The 22,027-nt window shown below is 48.5% G+C and overlaps 1 protein-coding gene across 1 annotated transcript in view; it reads left to right on the top strand.

Annotated features, from left to right (window-relative positions):
• Nucleotides 1-4,164: 4,164 nt before the first annotated feature.
• The window catches only part of SPG7 (spastic paraplegia 7 (pure and complicated autosomal recessive)), a gene marked incomplete at its 5' end in the record, with an annotated part of 21,914 nt that continues 4,051 nt past the window's right edge, over nt 4,165-22,027 (top strand). The window contains 10 exons of the mRNA XM_009868430.1: nt 4,165-4,415; nt 5,388-5,527; nt 8,232-8,334; nt 9,727-9,852; nt 10,180-10,342; nt 11,088-11,261; nt 15,758-15,882; nt 17,069-17,171; nt 18,196-18,306; nt 21,455-21,570. Coding sequence (XP_009866732.1) covers nt 4,165-4,415; nt 5,388-5,527; nt 8,232-8,334; nt 9,727-9,852; nt 10,180-10,342; nt 11,088-11,261; nt 15,758-15,882; nt 17,069-17,171; nt 18,196-18,306; nt 21,455-21,570 — 1,412 coding nt within the window. The remainder of the gene's footprint in view (nt 4,416-5,387; nt 5,528-8,231; nt 8,335-9,726; nt 9,853-10,179; nt 10,343-11,087; nt 11,262-15,757; nt 15,883-17,068; nt 17,172-18,195; nt 18,307-21,454; nt 21,571-22,027) is intronic.

Raw genomic sequence — 22,027 nt, forward strand, 5'->3', positions numbered from 1 at the left:
GGTCCTTTCCAGCCTAGGCCAGTCTAGGATTTACAGAGTTCTTTGCTGTTACTAATGGCACATACTCAAAATCTTTCCTTTTTTTTTTTTTTTAAATCAGTCTTCCTAGGTACTGTTTTTCACAGGTGTCGTACTGCATAAGACCCACGCAAAACTCATTCGAAAATGAGTTTTATCTCACTAAATGTGTTCTGGGACCCAGGGATCTGCGTGGTGTGCCCGATTATGTTGAGGAGTAGAGGAGGGCCCAGTAAGACGGGGCTGAGGAGTTTGATGACACTAATGGAGGGTGAGGGTGCAGAGGGGTGACTTCAGCGCACTAGACAAAAACCTTGCGTGACTTCTGACTGGCCTCGTTCTGATCCTTGTAGGAGGCACTGTTGCTTCTTGCCAGTAGGTTTTCACCAAACAGTTTTCAAATACGAGCAGATTTGTGGTATCCCTTCAAGCCTTGGTGTTGTTGTAAACTTCCTGCTACTTGTAGATTGACAGCAGCTGCATTCCATTAAAAAAACCCCATAATTTGTCTCTTCCGCTCCTGTTATGAAAATTCTTTGCTTGTTTGTGAGTACGTGGCTCCCAAGAGCTGAAGTGCGTGCAGAGATTTTCTGGGCTCTGGCTCAGGCATGTTTTCAGACTCTGGTGTAGGTTTTCAGCTGTGCGGTCCCACACGGGATGTCCTCTGGCTGCTGGCCCGATGGGGCGGTTTAAAAAAGAACCGGCCCAGGTGAAGGTCTCATTCTTCTGTCCTGTCAGGAATACTTGCAGAACTATGACAGATCTGAGCGTTTTGGTTGTTCTGACGACATCAGTTGATGCTTGCAGGGGGTGCTGATGTCTTGAGGGAGTTTGTGAGTGCCTGCTTGGATTCAGAGCAGTCACAAAATCACAGAATTACTGAGGCTGGAAAAGCCCTCTGAGATATCAAGCCCAGCCTATGACCCAGCACCCTCACATGGGTGGGCACTAAGTGCCCCATCCAGCCCCTCCTTAAACTCCTCCAGGGACGGTGACTCCAGCGCTTCCCTGGGCAGAGCATCCCAGTGCCTGAGCACCCTCTCTGTGAGGAAGGGCTGCCCGAGATCCAACCGAAACCCTCGGTGACGCAGTTTCAGTCAACGCTGATGACTTCTAGCCCGACTCGTGTCGTTGCAGTCTCTCCCAAAGCAGTGGCTTTGCCTGTTTGAGCCCCTCAGCCGGCTCAAAGTCTTCTGTGAGATGCGAGCGCAGGTATCACAGAGTCCTCGTTGAGGAAGTCAGAACTTAAGAGGTTGGGGCCCACCCGGGGCGACTGTGAGCACAGCGCCTCAGCAAAGTTTTGTGGCTGTTAAACTGAGTAAACAGTAACGCTCCACGTTTGGTGGCCTTTCTTCTCCTGTGATTAATGGAGAGCTTGACTTTGGGAGGTGCAACGCTACCCCGTGTCTCCAGGGGAACACTCGTCTCCGCTGTAATTATTAAAAAGAACTCTTCAAACTGTCACTGCAGCCCCTGCAAGATTGTAATCGGAGAGTTCAGATTTGGGGTTAATGGCAAATCATTGCTTGGTGGAGGCTTTTTGAGACTAAAAAGCTGGAAGTATTCCCACAGCTGTTGCTCGCAAGTGTCGCATCCAGTTACTGGTTCTCATTTACTGAATATTGTGGGATAGCTCACGGTGCAATATGAATGTTGTGCTGTAAAGCTGTCACACTTTAGGCTTAGGAATAAATTTATCTTTGTCCTCAGTTCCATGCAGAGTAGAGGAAACCTTGCTGTTGCCTTCTAGCTTTCTAGAAATCGTGTTTTTTCCTGAAATTATTCAGCTCTAGGTCAAAGGTCTTAGACAAGTCTTATTCCTAAAACTGGAGAAGCTGTTTGTCAGGATATCTGCTGGCCAGCTTTTACCCCGGGGTGATCCTTTTGTGATGGTATTCTCGGTTACGTGTGCTTTAGAACATACTAGATGCGTTCTCACTTTGTCTGAAATTTAATACCGACAAATGCTTCAGCAGCAGTCGACTGACCTCTCCAAGGAACCTGCATAGCAATAGATGAGCTGTCTCTTTTCTAGAGCAGTTTCTTTTCTCTATTCAATAAAGAACTTGCTCAGCTTTCTAGAATCTTGCCTGCACTAAGGCCTCTGTCGTCCTGTATTTTAATTTTCTTTAATAAGGCTATAGTGGGTGTCATCCTGCAGCTTTGTGATGAATTGGTTTTTTTCCTAATAAAGCTGGATCTAGCAGATAACGCCCGAGTGAGGAGATGGCATCGCAGGACAAAGTGAAGGGGGCTGGACACGGTGCCCGAGCTTGTCGCTGTCTTTTGAGGCAATGACCTTATCTGCAAAGCTGCATCGTTTCTATTTAGGAACGAGCCTGTCCTGTTAAACGCGGAGCAGAGCTGGGAAACGAATGAAAAATGACGCCGTGCGTCTGAAGGACAGAGTCCTTTTTTTAGCTTCTGACTGGGTCATGTGTTTGTCCCCTGGTTCTGCTGTGGCGTGCGTAGGGTCTAATTGGCGGCCGGTGATAAATGCTGGTGTCAGAACATTTGTTAGGAATTTGCAAATAAATCGAATCTGGGCTGCAGTGGGCTGGTGGTGCAGAATTAATTTATTTCTGGGTGTAGAATAGTATTTATGTGTGCCACGTTGCTATTCGATGTTAAATTGCCTATCAAGAACAAGCGCTATATTATATATTGAGGACGTCCGCACGTGACTGGAAAGAGGAGGAGATGTTTGTTGTCATCTCAACAACTCAAACGCTAGCTGGCAGCTGACATTGAGCTGTGCTGCGGCAGCCCTTTGCAGACCACGGAATGGTAGATTTCCCTGTGCACTGCAAAAAATGTCGGGAATCTGAGGGGGCAGGGAGGGAAGAAAGTTTGGTGGCAAATATCTGAAGTGAACCATCCTTTTTTCTCACATCATCCGCCTCCGTATGTCACTAGGTAAAGGCTGGGGAAGGCACATCCAGCAAGGGAACCCCGCTTCGATACGGATCCTTCAAGTTATCAGACATCAAACGTGAGGTTAATTGCCTGGCATGGGAGAAAATCCGTGCGATTCGAAGGCAGCGAGGTTGATCTGCAGTGCAGTTATCTGTGTGGGGAAGCTGCATGCCGTGTTTCCCCTGCTATTCCAGGTTTGCTGCAAGTGCAGAGAGCTTGGGTCTCCAGTCAGGGGCTCACGGGGAAGCAGTTATCCCTCCTAATGCCATGCGGGATTTGCTGGTGACGCTGTGATTGATTTTACTTTTAACGTTTTCTAGTGGGTGTGTAGCAGCAGCCTGAGGACAGCCCTGTGTAGAAGTATGTTATAGAGGAGTGAGCTCTAGTCATTCTTGGATTTTTTAGCAGCAAGGGTCTGATGGTTTTGTATTAGGCCAAAGTGAGATTAGCCTCTCGTTTTAGACTAGCCGTTTGGTGAGACTGCGGTGGATCTGAATCTGAATCTGACCATCTGAAGTCTCCTGGGCCAGGGTGAGGCTGCCTTAACCCAAGAAGTGCTGATCGGAGCTCTTCACAACACGCCCCAGATTGCCGTCTGCCTTTGTACGCAAGCGATAACTTCTGGAAGTGAGAGGCTTGCTTTGACTTGCTGGTAGTGCAGTTCCTTCTCTGACCGAGGCGACAATTAAAGGGCAAGAGGCGGTCTGTAATCTGTGTGCTCAGTGCCTCGCCGCGCGGCTTTTGGAGCGGCTGGATGTAGCTGCAGCAATGAGACACCAGCAGATTTTTTTTGCTGGCTGGCAGGACGCAAAACTTGCCTCCTTCCAGGCAGTTGCTAAGTTTACATCTGAGTGCTTGTGCTTTCGTAACAAGGCTTTTGACCTGATGCTGTTTCACGCGTCCGGCCAAGGCCCCGTGGTGTGACAGCCTAGAAGCCAGAAAGGTCTGGGGATGTTGTGCAGTCCAGAAAACTGACTCACTCGCATAACCTTGGGCAAGTCACAACCTCCTTTGGGAGGCAGGCCAGGTAGTTGCCTGTGCAAGGCAAGTTAGGGACTGCTGCTGGATCTAGGCCTTCAGGAGAAACCAAACCTGGGATAAAAACACCCTGGAAAGTGCTGTTATGTTAATCTTTGTCATTTAATTGTTCCTTCCTTGAGTCAGAAAGCTCTAAAGTTACATGCTCAGGTCTTTCTTTTTCTCTGATATTTTAATTTTTTTTCTCTAAAGAGGATGAGAAACGCAGGAAAAGGGAAAATCAGATGCACCTCGAACGCTTACGGGCACTCCTCATCATAACTTTCATAGTGCTGATGTTTCGATTCACCGTCAGCGAGAACAGAGAAGGGACCAACATTTCCTGGAACTACTTTGTGAGCGAGATGCTGTCAAAGGGGGAGGTTCAGAGAATCGAGGTGGTGCCAGAGAGCGATATCGTGGAAATTTATCTGCATCCCGGAGGCACTCCGCATGGACAAGTTGTGAGTGACTTTTTATATTGGAATGAATGATCTTAGATTAAACTGTTGGAAAGAATTTAATTAATTAATATACACATTTGGTAAAACTCGAGCTGGTAAATTTGCTCTTTGTTAATCTTTGTCCCTCTTGAAGTTCAGGGGACTTCTATTACTCATATCAATGTGGAAACTAATACTTTTGTTCTAAGTTGTAAAAATAATCAGTAGCAACCTGGGAGAAAGTTGTATGTATGTCTAAAATGCTGGAAAAATTCAATATTTTTTTTCTGCTGGCCCAGACTGATATGTGAGAAGGTGTCTAGAAGATTAGAAGCTCTTTTTAGTAGATCTTGTTTTTAAAATTTTCTCCTATTTGAATTTTCATTTTGAGTGTTCTGTCAAACGCCAGCAGACTTCCTTCTTTCAAAATGGAAACAGCACTTAGATCACACACTTACTTCCAGGAGTTGCTGGGAAGAATCTTTACAAAGCGGCTTGAGAGATAAAAGTACTGTTCTTGGATGTGTCCCATTTTGTTCAGGGACTTAGGACCTGTTTGCAAACCACTGGATGAAATTAATTTCTGACAAGTACAGAAACAAGATCCGAGAAGTCTGAGTGGAGCACGAGACGCCTCCTTCCCGATGGGGTTGTTTTCCACCCGTAGCACCAAATTTTGTCTGAGCCCGAGGTGTCTGTGTAACAGGGCTGGTAACACCCTGCCCTTCAGCTCGCCTAGAAAGTTGTCTCATCTCTGTCTAGAGAGCTGAGACTTTACTTCTTGACTTGTGGGCTTTCCTGAGGTGCTGCAAAGACGAGAGGCTCGTTAGGAGCCCTCGTGGTGGTGATCTCCCCCCGAGTTGGTCGATGCTGTCTCACAGGGTGTGGGGTACAGCCGGCTCCTGTCTGACCTGTCCGTGTCGCATGCTTCTGCTCGTTGCTGCATCTTTGTACCACGAGACTTACGTGCTGCTTTTGGTTGTGTGTCCCCAGAACGTTACCCTCCTGTACACGATGCGGGTGGCAAACATTGACAAATTCGAAGAGAAGCTGAGAGCTGCGGAGGATGAGCTGAATATTGATGAGAGAGAGAGAATCCCCGTTTCCTACAAACATCCTGGCTTTTATGGAAAGTATGGTATAAATCTGCGCTTACTGTTGTTCTATACGCTGGTGACAACGTCCCTTGCTTAGACCAGAAAGTCACCTTCAACTAAACAGTGTTTTATAGTATAGAACTAAAGAGTGGTCTCTGTTTTGGAGCTTTCAGAAATAGGTGCGCTCTAGATGTACCTTAACGTTTAAGAAGTGAGGATCCCGAGGTGGTGCCTGGAACTGCAGCGTACAGCAGCCCAAAACGTTTCGGGTCGGTGTCAGCAAATCTGAGGAAAGCCTGTGTTCCTGCACAGCTGAGCACTTTTTGCCCTTAGAATCACTTATTCAAGTGCAGACTGGGGCAGAAATCCTGACTCAACAAGTGGTGTTACACCCTGGGCTGTGGAGATGCTGCAGACTGGGGCAGAAATCCTGACTCAACAAGTGGTGTTACACCCTGGGCTGTGGAGATGCTGGTGGGGCAGTAAGCCTGCCCTTGTCGAAACGCTTCACGGAACTCCTGTGGTGGTTTTTCAGTCTGTAAAAATAAACACCTAGTTTTGGCCTCCTTCTCCAGCAGCTGTAGATCAGAGGACAGCCTGCTCTGGTGCTCGCTCCAGCTGCGAGCCGCATACTGAGCAGAGCAGCTTTGATGCCAGCATACAAAATGTTAGTGAGAGGAGGGCTTCTGTTAAACTCACAGCCCTTTTCTGTTGCCTGAAACCAAGAGCCTTTGCTTTAAAAAATAAACCACTCAAAGCTTTTAATTCTGAAATAAGCTATAACGAGCGAGGAGCGGAGAAGGTCTGTCCAAAGACTAGGGAGCGCTGTCTGGGCTTTATTCTGTGCTTTCATACGATGTGCTGGTGGTTTGTGGTCATTTGCTGCTGAGGTGGCTTATTTCCCTTTCTGTTAAGACCAGCAGCTTGTTTTTGCGAAACAGACTTTAATGTGCACCGGAGCACAAACCAGCCCTGTGAGGCTCCCTCGCTGAGCTGTTGAACCTCTGTCACCGATGGCCGTTACGCCGGCGTAGAAAGATGCTTTCTGTAAGCGTGGGGAGAGCGAGTGGCGTTCAGAGAGCTCTCGACTAATTGCTTATTCTGACGCACGGACAGAGATGTAGTGCACAAGTCCTGTCTGCTCAGGAAAGAAATCCCAAGTACTGACAAGAGATAGCATCGTGCCGCTGCAGTTACCTGCCGTGACGGCTGGGTCACTGATTTGTGCATCATCTGCTTTCAGCAGCGCACGGGGTTTGGAGCAGGGCAGTCTTAGCGCTGGAGGTGGGTGTGGGGATGGCCAAGCATGTGTAATTTTTCTTCCCAGACACCTTACCAAAGCGTGAAACAAACGTCATGTTTGTATATGAGTGGGTGCCTGGACTAGATTTTGTCTAGTTACTTGTCCCCTGAGCAACATTTGCACGTTTTCAATACATCGTTTATATGAAGATCATATTTTTCTAATTGATGGTGCAATATGAGACCTGTAGTTAAAATTCAGAACTTGCCAATTTTTTCCAACTTGTGTACTACAGGAAGAGTAGACTGAACGGTTAGTCAGCCACCAACCCAAGCTGCTTCCCCTGCCCCTGAAAAGAGATTTATCATATTTTTTTAAGAGACACTATAGGCTCTGAAGTGTCCCGAGAGATTTGATGAATGTCTGGAGAGTTCAGAGTCTCATTCTGGAGTTTGAACCTGTGAGATGCAGAGCACTTGCAGCTTGGATTCCGTTTGTTTAAGATGCAGGCACTTGATGTGTTTCAGAATTAATCCTCTTTGCGTGTTGACAGATGAAAAGTGACTTTCAGCTCCCGTGTTGTCTAGGATCTCTCACAAGCGCCACTGGGTATAGCGTGTGCTGGTTCCCTCGCTTCCCTAAATCATCCCTCTGTGAGAGGTGGAACGCGCATTCCTAGTTTCATGATAAGACACAGAAGCGTGGTGAGACCCCAGGTGACTTCACAGGCATGTGAAGCAGAACAGGCTACCACAAATTGCAACCTCTCATCAGGTGTTTTTTTCTCCTCTGGAAAGCATCCTTTGTTTAGAGCTCATGGCATATTTGTCCTCAGCGTGTTTGCCTTCTAACTGTATTAGACCTGCAGTGTCATCTCTGCTCCTCCTCTCCCTCCTAAAGCAGTCGGTGTTGCAAAGGATTCAGAAAAATCGATGATGTTGGTGGCTGTAGCCCGTCCTTCTGGCATAAAGAATTTCTGAGGGACTTGACCAGGGAGGGCCAACCAGACTGGGTAGAGCAGCCTCTTAACGGGAGACCCGCACTGGGATTTCTGCCGAGATTCAAGAAGGTTGCCAGGATTTGGGGAGTGGGAACCTCCCTAGAGTTGCCTGATGTGAGTCCTGCGCAGCGAGCTCCCTTTGGAGGGGCTGCCAGCCCCACTGCTCTTGCTCCGGGGATGATTTGACTGCCTGAAGGTCCTAGTTGTTTTTAGAAGTAGATGGTGAGGTCAGATTTCTTCCCCAGCTGTAAGCAGTATTTGCCAGTGCCCTCTGCTTAACTTTTTAGGTTATGTAATTGGGGGGGGTTGCTTTTTGGTTTTTATAAATACATAAAAACCTGTAAAGGTTCCATTTTCTTAGTCATGTCTGCTCGTTGCTCCACGTGTAACCTAAATGTCAGGACCATTAAAATCCTGAAAATAGCTCTGTTGGGTAATATTTATCAAATTGTGGCCAAACGCTTCAATTTATCCCTGTCCTGTTTGTGTCCTTTTAGTGACATCATTTCCCTGATCGTGACCCTTGTGGCTGTGTCCATGTTGTGGAGCATCTTCCGCCTTATCCGGGTCGCGGGCCGGGTTGGAGGATTCAACGCCTTTGTGAGTATCCTGGATCTCAACGTTGTTTTGCAACCCTTGGGTAGTCTCCCCGTGTTCTGCTGCCCTCATCTCCTCCCCTTTTCCCTGTCGAAGCTGAGGCGGGATGAGAATTAACCGGTGCCGAGGACTCTCCAGTCGTGACACATCTTGCAGCTTTTCCTGTCCTGATCATCTGACTGCTTTGTGCAGGAACTGGCCCGAGCTGAGGCCCTTTCTTTCCCCAGCGGCAGGAAGGGCTGAGCTCAGTGAATTTGCAGGCCCGTTTGCTCGGCTGTTTTCAAAGCTCGGTAATGAGTTGCAGCTGCAGATGGTGTTTTTTTGCTGGGCCCTGCCAACATGCCTCCCGTACAGCCAGGAGTAGGACTCGCTGCTTGCTGCAAAACGAGCTCTCGATTTATAAAACGCGCTCGGGTTCTGGATTTCATTATGTGTTGGCCTGCTCGGCACATGCCACATGCCTCGCTTGCAACATCAGGCGAATCTCCTCCTCCCCCTCTTCCACCCCTGCCTGGATCAGCTGATCAGACTCTGTAGAAATCAGCCTGGGGTGCGCTGCCGCTGACCCCAGGGCTTTGGCATTGAAAATCCCGTGTGTTCAGTCCCCTGTTAGATTTCCCGTTCTGTCTTCTCTGCAGTTCTCTTCTGGCTTTGGGATTCTCGTTACACAAAGGGGTGCAGCTGCTCAGAGGAGAATGTTTTAAAGAAGTGTTGTGTAATGAGGGCCTTGAGGACTAGCTTCTGCCCTTGCATATAAGTGGGGACAGCTAGGCCCTGCGCGTTTAACTCTCTGTTTGGATAAGCTGGTGTTTCGGAGGCCTGAGAAGCTATAAACTTCCTTCTCAAAGAAAAAAATAAATACATTTCCGAGTAGCTGTTTCCAGTAGAACATAATGAGCAGTTATGAGCAGGGCGCTTGAATTCTTGCTTGGACTGTCTCTGTGGCTCAGCATGCACCAGGAGACTGAAATGCAGTTGCCTTACATCTGAGAACCTACACTTCTGGTCCTGGGTTGGGTTGCAGTAGAAACCAGAGGCAGCAGTGCAAACTGGCTGTTTATATGCATTTACAAGAGTTTTAGTAGTTATTTGCCACTGACAGTTATTTGTCAATAGAAATTCCTCAAAATGGTGGCTGTCCTGTGTGTTTTAAGGTTGAGAGCTTTATTCTGTCCCTTTCCAACAACAATTGGATAACGTTTGAGTCCACAATCTGGCTGTGAAGTGTTTCCAAAGCAAAAGTTTGTGAAACACTCAGGCCTTGGTGGACATTTTAGTGTTGTTTGGAGCGGCTTCTACCTGTGCTTTCTCCCCAAGCACAGCAAACAGCTTTTCCAGACTGTTGCCATGTCCAGAGTCAGAGCGTGTCTTCAGTATTTTTGCTGCATTCCACAGAACCAGCTGAAAATGGCTCGTTTCACCGTTGTGGATGGGAAATCTGGAAAAGGCATCGGCTTCAAGGATGTAGCGGGAATGCATGAAGCGAAAATGGAAGTCAAAGAATTTGTGGACTATTTAAAGGTATATAAAAGTAGAACGAAATAAGTGCTTGCTGCATGTCACCTGGGATACGTGGCTGACCTGGGGAGGAGGGCATATTCTTCTCTTCATCCTTCACACTGCTGAACAGCCTCTGTGTAAAGAAGCTGACGGTTTTTAACGCTGTGATCAGCGTGACTCGGTCTCTGTATTTCCAATTCCCTAATAGGAACACAGATGTAGCTGCTCCCATGAGCAGTTCAGCGTCGCTCGCCCTGAAAACAGCACCAGGAAGCCTGGGGAGGCTGAATTCTTGCGCAGATGCTTCACGTGAGCTGTGGATCTGACAGAGCTGTATTGTTCTTGCAGAATCCTGATCGCTACCTTCAGCTCGGGGCTAAAGTGCCCAAGGGTGCCTTGTTACTGGGACCGCCGGGCTGTGGGAAGACGTTGCTGGCGAAGGCCGTGGCTACGGAAGCACAAGTGCCATTTTTGGCCATGGCGGGTTCAGAGTTTGTGGAGGTGATAGGAGGTGAGCTTCTCGAGAGGGAGGGTGTGGAGGTTACTTGCTTGCAAGGGACAGAGCTTTAGGCTGCTTTTAGGCAGAGGGAGGATGAGTTGGGTATTTCTAACAAAAATATAAAAGGTTTTCAGTGGTGGAGAGTACTTAATTGTGTAGGACCTAGAGTGCATGCCCTCTGAATTGCTAGTTGTATATTTCTGACAGAGCATCTGTGGTTCTTCACCTGAAAGCATTATCTCTGACGTCCCTGTACCTATTATTAAAGCCACTGACTGAGGCTTCCTTCCTTGGATGAGAGTTCTGATGGATTTTGTGCTGCTTCCTGCTGGTGGGGAAAGTATGGCCTCTTTGTGCCTTGGGATTCCCGTCTTCCTTCTTTTCTTCCTTCCTCCTAGCTCTCTTCAGAGCTGATAAAGGTCGGTGTGCAGGAAAATGCTGAATATTTTTTCTCGCCTGTGGAAGGAACAGAAGTTCATGTTAGACTGGGAGCAGAGCTCCTCTTGCAGCAGCTGCAGGAGTCCCTGCAGCTTTGGGAGCTCAGTTAAAAGCCAGCACGCCCCAGGAGGAGCTGTGACTAGGGACCAAATGTCAGAATTTTGTGGCTCTTTCTTCGTGCCGTGAGCATTGAAAGAGGGAGTGTCATATACTGAGGGTTTGTCTGTTGCCTGTGTGTCGCTGGGAGCAAGTAATGCCGCTCTCCAGCTTTGCTACAGTTTTAGCTACGAGACTTCTTTCTTCTTCTTGTCCCTTGTAGGTCTTGGAGCTGCCCGAGTTCGGAGCCTCTTCCGAGAAGCCCAGGCTCGTGCACCCTGCATCGTGTACATCGATGAAATCGATGCAGTGGGCAAGAAGCGCTCAACCAATATATCTGGTTTTGCCAACGCTGAGGAGGAGCAGACCTTAAACCAGCTGCTGGTGGAAATGGACGGTCAGTGTTTCTCTGTGCCTCTCACCAGTTGGGCCCTTATCACCTTAGAGAGCCGAACTGTTGGCCCATACGTCCTTTTCCTCTTCGAACTTGCTGTGCCTCTTTAGTAATTGCCATTGCAGTGAAACAAATCTCATTCCCCTCATCCCTGGGACAAGGCTAACTTGCACTTTGCAGCCTGTTCAGGGCTAAGCCCAGAATTACAACTCGATCATGTCCTTGCTAAAAGACTCTGTACGGCAAGGCGTGACTGTGTTTCGGCCTGCTGCTTAGAGAAGGGGCTGTGGCCCTGAAAGTCACGATGTTTTTTTTTTTTCCCTTTGTGAATTTGTATCAACAGCCACGTGGGTATCCACCTGATAATAAAATCGGCGGAAAATGTGCATTAGAGATCACGGCTGGCAGAGGGCAGCAACCCCAAAGACTCTTACTGTAGTAAATGGCTTCAGTTTGGGAATATGTTTTCCCACTGGCAATTGGAGAAGGATTATTTACAGGACTGAGGAAGCAAAAGAAAATGAATTGGCAGCAAGGGCACTGCTGTCTGTAGAGGGTAACGTGTTGGTCCAGCTGGCCGTTAAATGTTGTTGGATACTTGCGTTCTAAGACAGGTAGTGGTTGAAAGTCTGTCAAACCTTGAAGTTTAGTTGTCCCAGAGGGCCATAAGCAATGTAATATATCAGTTCTCCTGCCCTTTGTCTTATTCGCATGTTATCTGCCTGGCTGCAGGATCCCCGTCTAAACTGAGAGAGATAAGCTTTGCAAACAAATCCTGGTGTGATGCCACACTTCTGGATGGTTTCTGGCTGTGCTGCGGCTGGAATCGGCCCTTTTCTCAGGCACTTTCACACGAGTGCCAAAACGAATGATCCTTTGGCTGTTCTTAGTCATAACTCTGTCAGAGCGTGCAGCACTGACCCAACTTGTAATGTTTCTGTTGCTAAATCTTCTTTATTGCAGGGCAGAGTAAGGAATAACGAACTACCTGCCTGTCAGGGCGTGTTTGTATCAGTCTGCTGTTTCGTGGGATGGAGCCGCCTTTTCCCTTGGCTGTAACTGTGACATGTGTTGTCCTCATGCTCTTCATACGCAAAATTAAAAGCTGTCCCAGGCTAAAAACATCCCTCTTTCTCCAGACCTTGTTAAAAGAGTTAAAGCTCTATGCTAAAAACAAAAGTGTCTGATTTCCTCCAGTCTGTGGAAATTAGGCATGGTTTCTAGAATGTTTTCTTGGTGAGCTGCAATTCAGAAATGAGGGTACAACTCTGCTGGAAAGCGAGTTACTTGCTGTTAAAGTACATGCCGAGGATAGTATTTATAGTATGTATTAGTCCCTTGTTTGCTGTGTGCTGCCTGGTTTATTTTTAGATTGATACTCCCTCATTATTTATTCCTGTCTCATACAGATCCTGTACAAAGTCCCTCGTTTTGCTAAGTGCTTTATCAAACGCACGCAAAAAAAAAAAAAAAATAGCCCAAGGTGTTTATGGTGTCGAATGGGCGACAGCTGGCAGGGACGCTCAGGCTGGTGCAAAAAAACGTGGACCTGCTGTTGGCTTGTACTCGTGAGCAGTGGTCTTGGCACACGTTACGGAAACGTTATCTAACCGAGCGCGTTACCTAAACGACCGCTCGAGTGCTGTGTGCATCGCGGCAGGCTAGTTTTCGGGATGGTAGTGAAGAGGGTTTTTTAGGAGGTTAGCAGTTCTACCCGAGCACAAGCGGAGGAGTGCTGCGTGTTTGTAACGAGGAAGCCTTGAAATGGAAGGTTGAGAGCTCTGTCGTCGCTGTCTTTGGCTTAGATTGATGGCTGAAGTTCTTCAAGGCGATGCCATAGAACCGAGTTAGCTATTAATTTGAAGGGGGGGTTGAAAATCGTGCGCAAAAGTGGATCTGTGAGTCATCGGCGGCGATTGTTGAATTTGTGTGTTCAAATGAGATTACTCAGAGGTACGGTGGAGGAAGAAAAGGAGGGTCAGAGCTATATGGAACCTGCTCTGCAGGAAGGATGAGGGCACCAAGAAAAAAGCCATTATGCTGAGCTGCATGGGCTGAACAAACGTGCAAGTTAATACTCAGTGATGCTGCTATGCAGATCTGAGAGTTATTGTAGTGCTCTTCCTCCATGACCTTGGTTTCCTTCTCTCGGATGTCTGTCTGCATGTTCTGGAGGCACCAGGAGTCTGGTGGGAGAAGGGGAGGGTCTGGAGGGAGCCTGTATGTACAAAAGCTGTTTTTAAAACCAGTGACACATGTGCTCCAGTCTTTGTCAAAACAGGTGCCTGGTTTGAATAGTGAAATCTTCCCTCACAAACTGCAAACAAGCGGAAGAGGAATGTGACCCAAATATCTGTTCTGAATGCATTTGAGAGGAGCTCGACAGTCCTGGGCTGCTCCCTCTTTTGTGAATGGAAGTTCAGGGATGGCTTTTGGTAGCAGCTCTTCACCTGATCCCTGCTGGATGCAAGTTTCTGACCCCAAGGCTTCCCTCACGCAGGCGGCCCCATTTCGATGCTACAGTTCAGGGATGAAGTCCAAAAGGCTTTGGAACAAACGGCTGGGGAATTACGCGGCAGGATAATGGGGATGAGATGCCCATCAGAGTAATGTGCTGTGTCGGTGGGAGCAGAGCACTTTCCAGTTCCAGTGGTCCCGTTTTTCCTGTCCGTTTTGAAGCGGCTTCGTTTGTAAACATCGTAGATATGAAGGCTCTCTTTAGACTAAATTTTCAGAGCTGTTTTTCATTTGTTGATGTGACCGAGGTGGTGGTTTTAGAGACTGTTCCTCTGCCTGATCTTCGCCTGGCGAAGCCGAAGCCTGTGACACGCCAGGTGATGTTGCGTTGGGAGCAGCAATACGAATCGGAGGCTGCAGTTGTAGATCTCTTGGAGCAGTTTCTCACTGCTGGGATACAGGCTTCAGAGCACGTGGGGCAGAAGCTGATGTGAGGAGGCTGCTCTCGGTGGTTCTGGGTTTTGGTTTAATATTTGTTCTAATAGTCTCTATTTTAAGAGAGCCTTGCCAGCTGCAAAGCAGATAATGTACTGTACCGTCTAATCCTGCCGTGTGAATGAAGCTTGCTGTCCCCCAAGTGCCTGCCAGTCTCTGCTTATTTATCACTCTCCAAAGGGCAGGGTAATACATGCTTGAAGAACGGCTGGCTTGATCTTCCCCAGAAGCTTCTTTAGACAGCGTCCTGCGGAGAGGAAGAACCGAGGCTCGCAGTAGCGCAAGCTGACAGAGCCAGTCCTCTGACTTACCTGTAACCTTAATCTCTCCGCTGAGCTCCTGCACGCTGACACATTTGGCAGCTCTTCTGGCGGAGCGGGAGAGAGCTGAAACTCACCCAGCTTACGTGCCTAAAGCTGCCTCTCCGCAGCGTGTGACTTGGCAGCGAAGGAAGCGCATGGGACTAACGCATCCCTTCCCTGGGAAGGCTGCTGCGTGCCAGGGCTGTTGAATCTGCTCTGAGCAGGTGACTCATACCCAGGAGCCTGTGGGCACCTGGTGGAATGTAATAAATAAGCAGTGTGGTTTGGTGATTCAACATGATCTCTGGCTCTCCACCCAACCGCCCGCCCCTTTCTGCCCCCCGCCAGCTGCTTGGGCTCTGGCTTCCCCAGGAAGCCCTGCCTGCCTTTGCCTCCGTAGCGCGGGCTCCTCTCATGCAGCCTGTAAATCCTGAGACTCCCTTCATCTCTGAGACCTGGAGACAAAACCTTTCTCCAACTGTGGCTTGAGCTAGTTGATGCCAATCGCCCCAGCAAAGCTGTCGGGCTGCGTTTTGTGCCTGCCCACGCGTCTGCAGGGTTGGTCTTTGCGCTGGTCTGCAGCGTGCCTGGGTGCCTTCCGAGTGTGATAAAACATCAGCAAGGAGACAAAAGATCAAATCATGCTGTAATACGCCCTTTGCTGGGTGGCAAGGCTCTGTCCTTTCTCTCAGCATTAACTTGAGCTGGTCAGAAGAAAGCCTGTTCCCTTCCCTAGGGATCCTGGTGGCCTGCGAGTCAATGAAGGCTGAAGGGGCTTTCCCCAGAAATATTTGGGAGGGAAAGGCTGGCTGGGCTAGCAAACATTTGTACAACCTGGAGCTAAAGGAGCAGGAGTTGACTTACGCCTCAGGGGTGAGAAGTCATCTCCAAACCCGTGAGAACAGAGAGATTCTGTTCTGGTTTCTATGTGGCAAAATGAAGGAGTGGGGAAAAAGCAACATTGTAAGCCAAGGCTAATTAAATGAAAAGGGAATTTCAGAGTATCTATGATGGCTGGAAACTGGACTGGGTGACGTGGGAGGTTCCTTTCTGCCTAGTGCTCCTAGCTGAAGAGGACGTTTTCTCAACCTCAGCTGCCCCAAAGAATTCTGAAAACACCCTCTGGCTTCGGAATCAAGCTGCATAAGACATTCCCCGCATCCTGTGGTGTCCCTTTGCATGCTTGTAGTGCAGCATCCATGATGGTGAAAACCTTCACCGTTGTTTCTGCTTGTTTTTCTACAGGAATGGGGACCACGGATCATGTTATAGTGCTGGCTTCCACAAACCGGGCTGATGTCTTGGATAATGCTTTGATGAGACCGGGGAGGCTCGACAGGCACATTTTTATTGACCTTCCAACACTCCAGGTATATTCTACCTACTGCCCTGTCCTTACTGTAACACTAACAACTAAGTTGCCCCAGTCCTTGCTGGTGACTCACTGGCCTAGCAAAGGCTTGAGCTTGGAGAAGATAGAGCTGGCCAGCTTCTGTTTGCCTTTGTTCTATTCACATGCTCTAATTCAAGGGTATGACATGCTAATGCCGTTCCTGGTTTCTCTGAAATGACAACTCACTGGTTTTACTTGTCTCTGCTCTGGTAGGAGCTTTGGCAGTGAATTCTTCCATGAGATTCTCTTTGCCGTGCAGATGCAGAACTGTGTTTGTCTTCTCTCCAGGAAATTGGGAACCACCTAATTGGCAAGTTGGCTTGTACAAAAGCCTAAATTGTCATGTGCCTTGAGCACCATTTGTTCTGTAGGTTTATTGTCCTCGCTCTCCTCGTAAGGCTCCTCATTTTCCTTTAGGCAGCCTGTTAAGTGACTTTCTCCTCCTGAATGCTTTTAAAATCCATTTATGAGGAGTCTTCCATGTCCGCTGTGTTGACATTTGTTAGCAGAGTTTTGGGAATAGGCTCAGCTGCGGTAAAGATCTGTCTGCTCTGCCAGCACAGGCTCTTCTTCACCCATCTGTGCTCTGCTGTCTTCCTCCGAGCTTTCAGTTAAAATACCTTAAATGCCTGATGGAGTCTGGCGCCGGAAGCATGAACTGTGCAGCTGCCCTGAAGGAGGAAGGGGAAAAACCCTGGCAACTGAGCCCATTGTTTTAATCAGGACCTCCTGGACCAGCTGAAATGAGTCACTCGGTGGCTACTTGCCAGCCGTCATCTCGCCCCCACCTTCGTCTGGGAAATGGTCGCGGGGCTGAGTCGCTGCTAGTTGAGGTTTTTTTCGGTTTGCCGTGTGCGAGGGAGCAGGTAGAGGCAGCCGGAGCTCCTTCCTGCGGTGCTTTGACGGCGAGAGAAAAGTTAAGACAGATCAGAGTGAAAGTTAGGGAGGGGAGGGTGGCCCTGAGAAGAGAAAGCCGTGACTCACGGTAAGCCTCCTCACATCTGCTCCGAATTTGAGCGCTGGGCGGTTACAGGGCTCCCGTGTAGCACGGAGACGCTGTAAGGACAGCCCTGCCCTCTGGTGGCAATGTCACCGTCCCCGCTGCTCCTCCCCTGCTCCCGGGCGTGGGCTGGCTGGGCTCAGGCGTTCTGTGTTCCTTACAGGAGAGAAGAGAGATCTTTGAGCAGCACCTGAAAGGTCTCAAACTGATCCAAGACGCCAGCTTCTACTCGCAGCGCCTCGCTGAACTGACTCCGGGCTTCAGCGGTATGACACGGCACGTCCTTGCGGGGCTACTCTGCCTGCTTCTGCGCTAGTTCCGCAGCTTCTCGGCTGCTTACTTTTAACAGGGTGTTTTTTGGTCTAAAGGGCTTTTTCCTTTGAGTCTTCTCTGTGTCTGTGGAAATAGCAGGATCCTAACCAGCTCCCTGGTGAGCTCTGATGAGCAATTGTTTGTGGCTATTTTCAATGTTCCAAAACTTCTGGGACTTAGCAGGGTGTACGGGTAGGGAAAATACAGTTTTATAATGCCTGGGTTCCTGATTCTTAAGGGGAGGAGACAGTGCTCACGCTCCTGTGCAAGCTGTGGTTGAGGATGACATGTTGCGCTTGAGGGGACAGACTCTTTAAGTTGATAAACGTTACCAGGAAAGCAATAGGAGGGATGAGTAGCAATTACTTTGTTGGTCAGAGTAGGAATTGGACAACTCTGCCTGGCTCCTGCGTTAAGCCTGTTTCCACAGTAGGTCCCTGGGAGCTTGAAACAGTGCTGAGCAAGGGGCTCCCGAGTTCCTGTTTTTGTGGAGTTCCTGGAATATCCTTTCTGGGTTTCCCCTCTAACAGGCCCCAGCCCGTCGACTCTTCATGACTTCTTTCGGCAGCCCCCCGCCACCATCACCCACCCACACAAACTCGGAACAGATGTTCTTTCTCCGCGACGCAGAGGTTGTGCGGTCGCTGTGTGAAGGCTGCGGCAGCCTGTGCCAACCCGGACTGCCCACGCCACTCCCCTCTTGCCGAGAGCCAGCCTTGACTTTAGCCCCTTAATTGATTGCTGAACTCTGTCCTCCGTGTGGCAACGCAGCGCTCATTGCCAAGGCAGTTGTATTGTTCCCATCCAGCATAAACACCGCGAACTAGATTTGCTCTCTGTTCCCAAGGAACAACAACAAAAAATGCCGCCTATTTGACTTCCTTAGGTTCTTCTCCAGATTTCTTCTTGCCTCTTCTGTCCCCTGAAACTCTGTCAGGTAACGAATTGAATGTAATGTTTGTAAACTCTTGTCTACAGGAGCCGACATAGCCAATATATGTAACGAAGCCGCTCTTCATGCCGCTAGAGAAGGCCACAAATCCATCGATACTTCCAACTTCGAGTACGCTGTGGAAAGAGTCATTGCAGGTAAGTGAGCCAGCTGGTTCTGTTGTTGCCTTGTTAGTCTGTACCACACTCCTCGAGAGAAGACTTCTGCTTGAGGATGACAGATGAGTCCTAACTGCGCTCTGTCCTGTAGAGTCGCCCTAAAGGCATTAGATGCCCGAGTCACAGCAAGTTCTCTGAACAAGACCCCAAATGGATCTGTTTTCCTGAATCTTCAGGCAGCCTGAACCCATCGCTCAGGGAAAATGGCCAGTAGCAAAACGGTAAAGAGGGGAATTTGGATCTGCGTGGCTCTTTTAGTTTTAAAAGGTTTGTTGTTTTGTTGGGGCTTTTAAAAGGAAAAGAGTGGAAGTATCTCTGGGGTTTTTCTTGCTGCTCTGAACACCTGCTACGTAAACATGAATAGCAAATAGGCAGTGCGTCCTCAACAGCAAGAAATTAGGAGATTTTTCTTTTTTGGCCTCAAAAGCTCAGGCTTTGATGAATTGGCAGAATAAACTGAAAGACAGTAGAGTACTGTTCTCTCTCTGAGAACGTCCTGTTGGCCTTTCCCTGTTGCTTGTGCAACTGCCAGCAGAGGAACCTCTGGAGATTACCCTCCAGCAGTATATTACAGCCAGGGCAAAAAGAGTTCCCAGAACTCTTGACTTCACCCCAGGGATTTGAATCTGGTGGGTTTCGATCTGAGCCACCCTGTAACCACGTTGTGCTTTTCATCATCAGACACTTAATTGCTTCCACTAAACAATTCCTCATTTAAGAGAAGATCTTTGAGAAAATTCCTCACGAGTTTCACCCGCCTCTTAAAAAGAAAGCCTTTGGAGTGCTCTGGGTAACTGTGGCCACGCTTGCACAGAGCCCAATGGTCCTGGGCAGCTCTGAGGAGCGGGCAGTGAGACACCTCTAGTTGTAACGCAGAAGCCCTCCTCTGCCGGAGCAAAGATGTGCTTTCCTTTCCCGTCTGCAGGAGAGCGAGCACCGAACTTGTAGGGATTCACTTGGCTTTTCTTCCTGAATTTGCCAGGCTTGAAAGATAAGGCAAGAAGCAAGTAAGGCCCCAGGGAATGTGGAGCAGAAGGGATGTCTGGGATTAATGTGGTGGGGCAGTTTCACTGCTGACAAGCTGACTTGCTGCACTAAGACTCGAGGCCCTCAAGTCTTTCTGTTACTTAATCGGATTCTTTCACGTTAGCAGGACCTGACTGTTTTCTGTAGACCCCAAACAACCCTCCGGGCTCTTATGGGTTCATATGACATGGGCTTGCCATGTCGTAGGAACACTTCTGGATTTCACAATCCAGAGGGCATTTCAGTTTCTGTGAAAGCTTTTCTTGAAAGAGAGAAGATATTGCCGTGCTTTCCATTAACAAACTTCTGGTTTTAATAAGAGCGGCGTGAAATCAAAAGAGAACTTTGCAACTCCGGAGGCCCTTGTCCGCCTCAAAGCTTTGTGTTGCTGCGAGGGAGGAGTAAGAACTTCTCTCTGTGGTAGTCCCCATTGTGTTTTGAGTTTGGGAACAGAAAGCAGTAAGTCGAGTCTCCTGGGAGCGAGGGCGGAAACCTGCTGAGCGCGCGGAGGCTTTTAGGGGTTGGCTGTAGAAGATGTAGCAAAGCCTGTTGTCCTGGTGGGGTTTGCGTACGTGGTGTAAGGCCAGCGGAGATGCGCCAGAGCTGTTTCCTGGCTCGGTTGTCTCATAATGCGATAAGTACAGGTCTTCAGAGAAACCTTCCTGCCTGGAGATTACTTTATGTAGGAAAAGGAATCATCTTTGTAGGCACACTGTGCGCTGCTGTGAAGAGTACAGTTCCTCCCCCTTGGGTGGGCTGACAAAGGAACGCTTCCAAAATCTAAGTGTGTGTGTGTGTGTGTGTATATATATAGTGTGTGTATATATATATATGCATACACACACGTCTCTCTGTGGAAGAAGACATAGCGGCACACGCACACGTGCTGCTGAAGGCAGGAGAAGGGACTGGCTGATGAAAATGAAGGCTCCTGTGATTAATCTGCGATTCCATCACCGTCATGCCTTGCGGGGCCGAGCGGTTCCCAGGGTCCCCGAGTGGTAATTTTACAAGATCTGTCACACTCGTTTTGCTGTTTCCTTGTTTAATAAAGCTCTTGACTTTGTTTAAAAATTAATGTTAATAGAGTGTTGTTTTCCAAGACATCAAGGAAACTTGGTGTAATTCCACTCTCGCCTCTGCCTGCTTTACCCCCTACTGCTCCCGGCGCTTTGCTGAGACTTTGGCTGTAAAATGTTGGTACCTTTTTGCATTGAACATGCAGAGCTGTGATGAGTGCTTGATGTGCAATGTGTTCTGTAGTTAACATATTTTCTATGTGCTAAAAGTTTACTTCCCTTCAGCTTTTTTTTTTTCTTCTTTTAAATCGTAATTGAACTTATTCAGCATTATGGGCTACTGGGTTGGAAAGCAGACGCTTCCAAAAATCACCTTTTTGGAGGAAGTATTAAGTGTGAGTTATGGCTTAATTTGCCAGTTCTCAGGAACCTGGGAATAAGCTCATATAGAGCATGCCATGTGTAATCAGAGACATTTCCAGGGGCTGGAGAAAGATTTTTGTATATATTCTTGGTCTTTTGCTGATTTGAACACTTCTAATGTGCAAGAACCTCAACTGGGACCTCTCTTATATATAATGCAACATCTTGCTTCCCTCATATTCTGCCTAAGGGACTGAAAGACTGTAAAGGAAGACGGGTATGATATTCTAGCTAGTCTTTGGTTTGGGTTTTGGTTTGTTGGGACTTTTTTCTAAATGGAAGACTCGACTCGTTGCAGCTCCATCCCAGGGCTGAGGTGTGTAACTCGACATACCTTTGGCAGAGCTGGGAGCAGAACAGAGCTTTGTGATCTAACCAAATATTAAAGTCTGTTTCAAGGATGAGAAGGGGGAAAAGTTTCTGACGGTGTCTTCAAGCAATCCAAGCGCGGATTGCTTTCCGTGGGTTGGAGAGCATGTTCTGCAGCAGGTAGTCAAAGCGTTTTTACTGCCAGTATGAAGCTTGGTGTTGGTTTGTACAGCGAAGTGGTGCACAAAATAGCGTTCTGTGTCGTAGACGCCACACCCACACACCCCCCCCCCGTTGGTTACACTCATGGCCACCACGGCCTTGCTGAATCCGTCTCCGTGTCCCTGCAGGCAGTGCCAAAAGAAGTAAGATCTTGTCGCCAGAAGAGAGGAAGGTCGTGGCGTTCCACGAGTCGGGCCACGCGTTGGTGGGCTGGCTGCTGGAGCACACCGAGGCGGTGATGAAGGTAACTGTGCGCTGCCAGCAGTCGCTGGGTGGGAAGAGAGTCCATCGGGGTTCCCTTGTCCACAATGCGTCGATTGTTTTGTAGACTTGTGTTAAATTCTGCTGTGTTTCCCTGGCCTCCGTGAGCTTGGAGCTGTGAGTACCGCAGCGAAACAAACAGCAAGTGTGGAGTCGTAGAATCATCCAGGTTGGAAAGGACTTTTAAGGTCGTCTAGTCCAACCGTTAACGCTGCCAAGTCCACCCCTGAACCACGTCCCTTAAATACTCTGTGGATAAATCCTTTATTAGGCTCCATTGATGATAGCGATGGCGCAAAGCTGATTTACCAGCTCTAGGACAAGCCTTGCAGTTAAAATCCAGCTGAAAAACTCTTTGGAGCGACTGAACCTCCTGCTGCTGCTGCTCATTTTGTGCACCTCTGGGCACAAAGCGCTGCCCTGCGCCCGCAGGGTCTCTT

This window comes from Apaloderma vittatum, unplaced genomic scaffold (assembly GCF_000703405.1).
Source record: "Apaloderma vittatum isolate BGI_N311 unplaced genomic scaffold, ASM70340v1 scaffold24464, whole genome shotgun sequence".
In the NCBI taxonomy this organism is placed as follows: Eukaryota; Metazoa; Chordata; class Aves; order Trogoniformes; family Trogonidae; genus Apaloderma; species Apaloderma vittatum.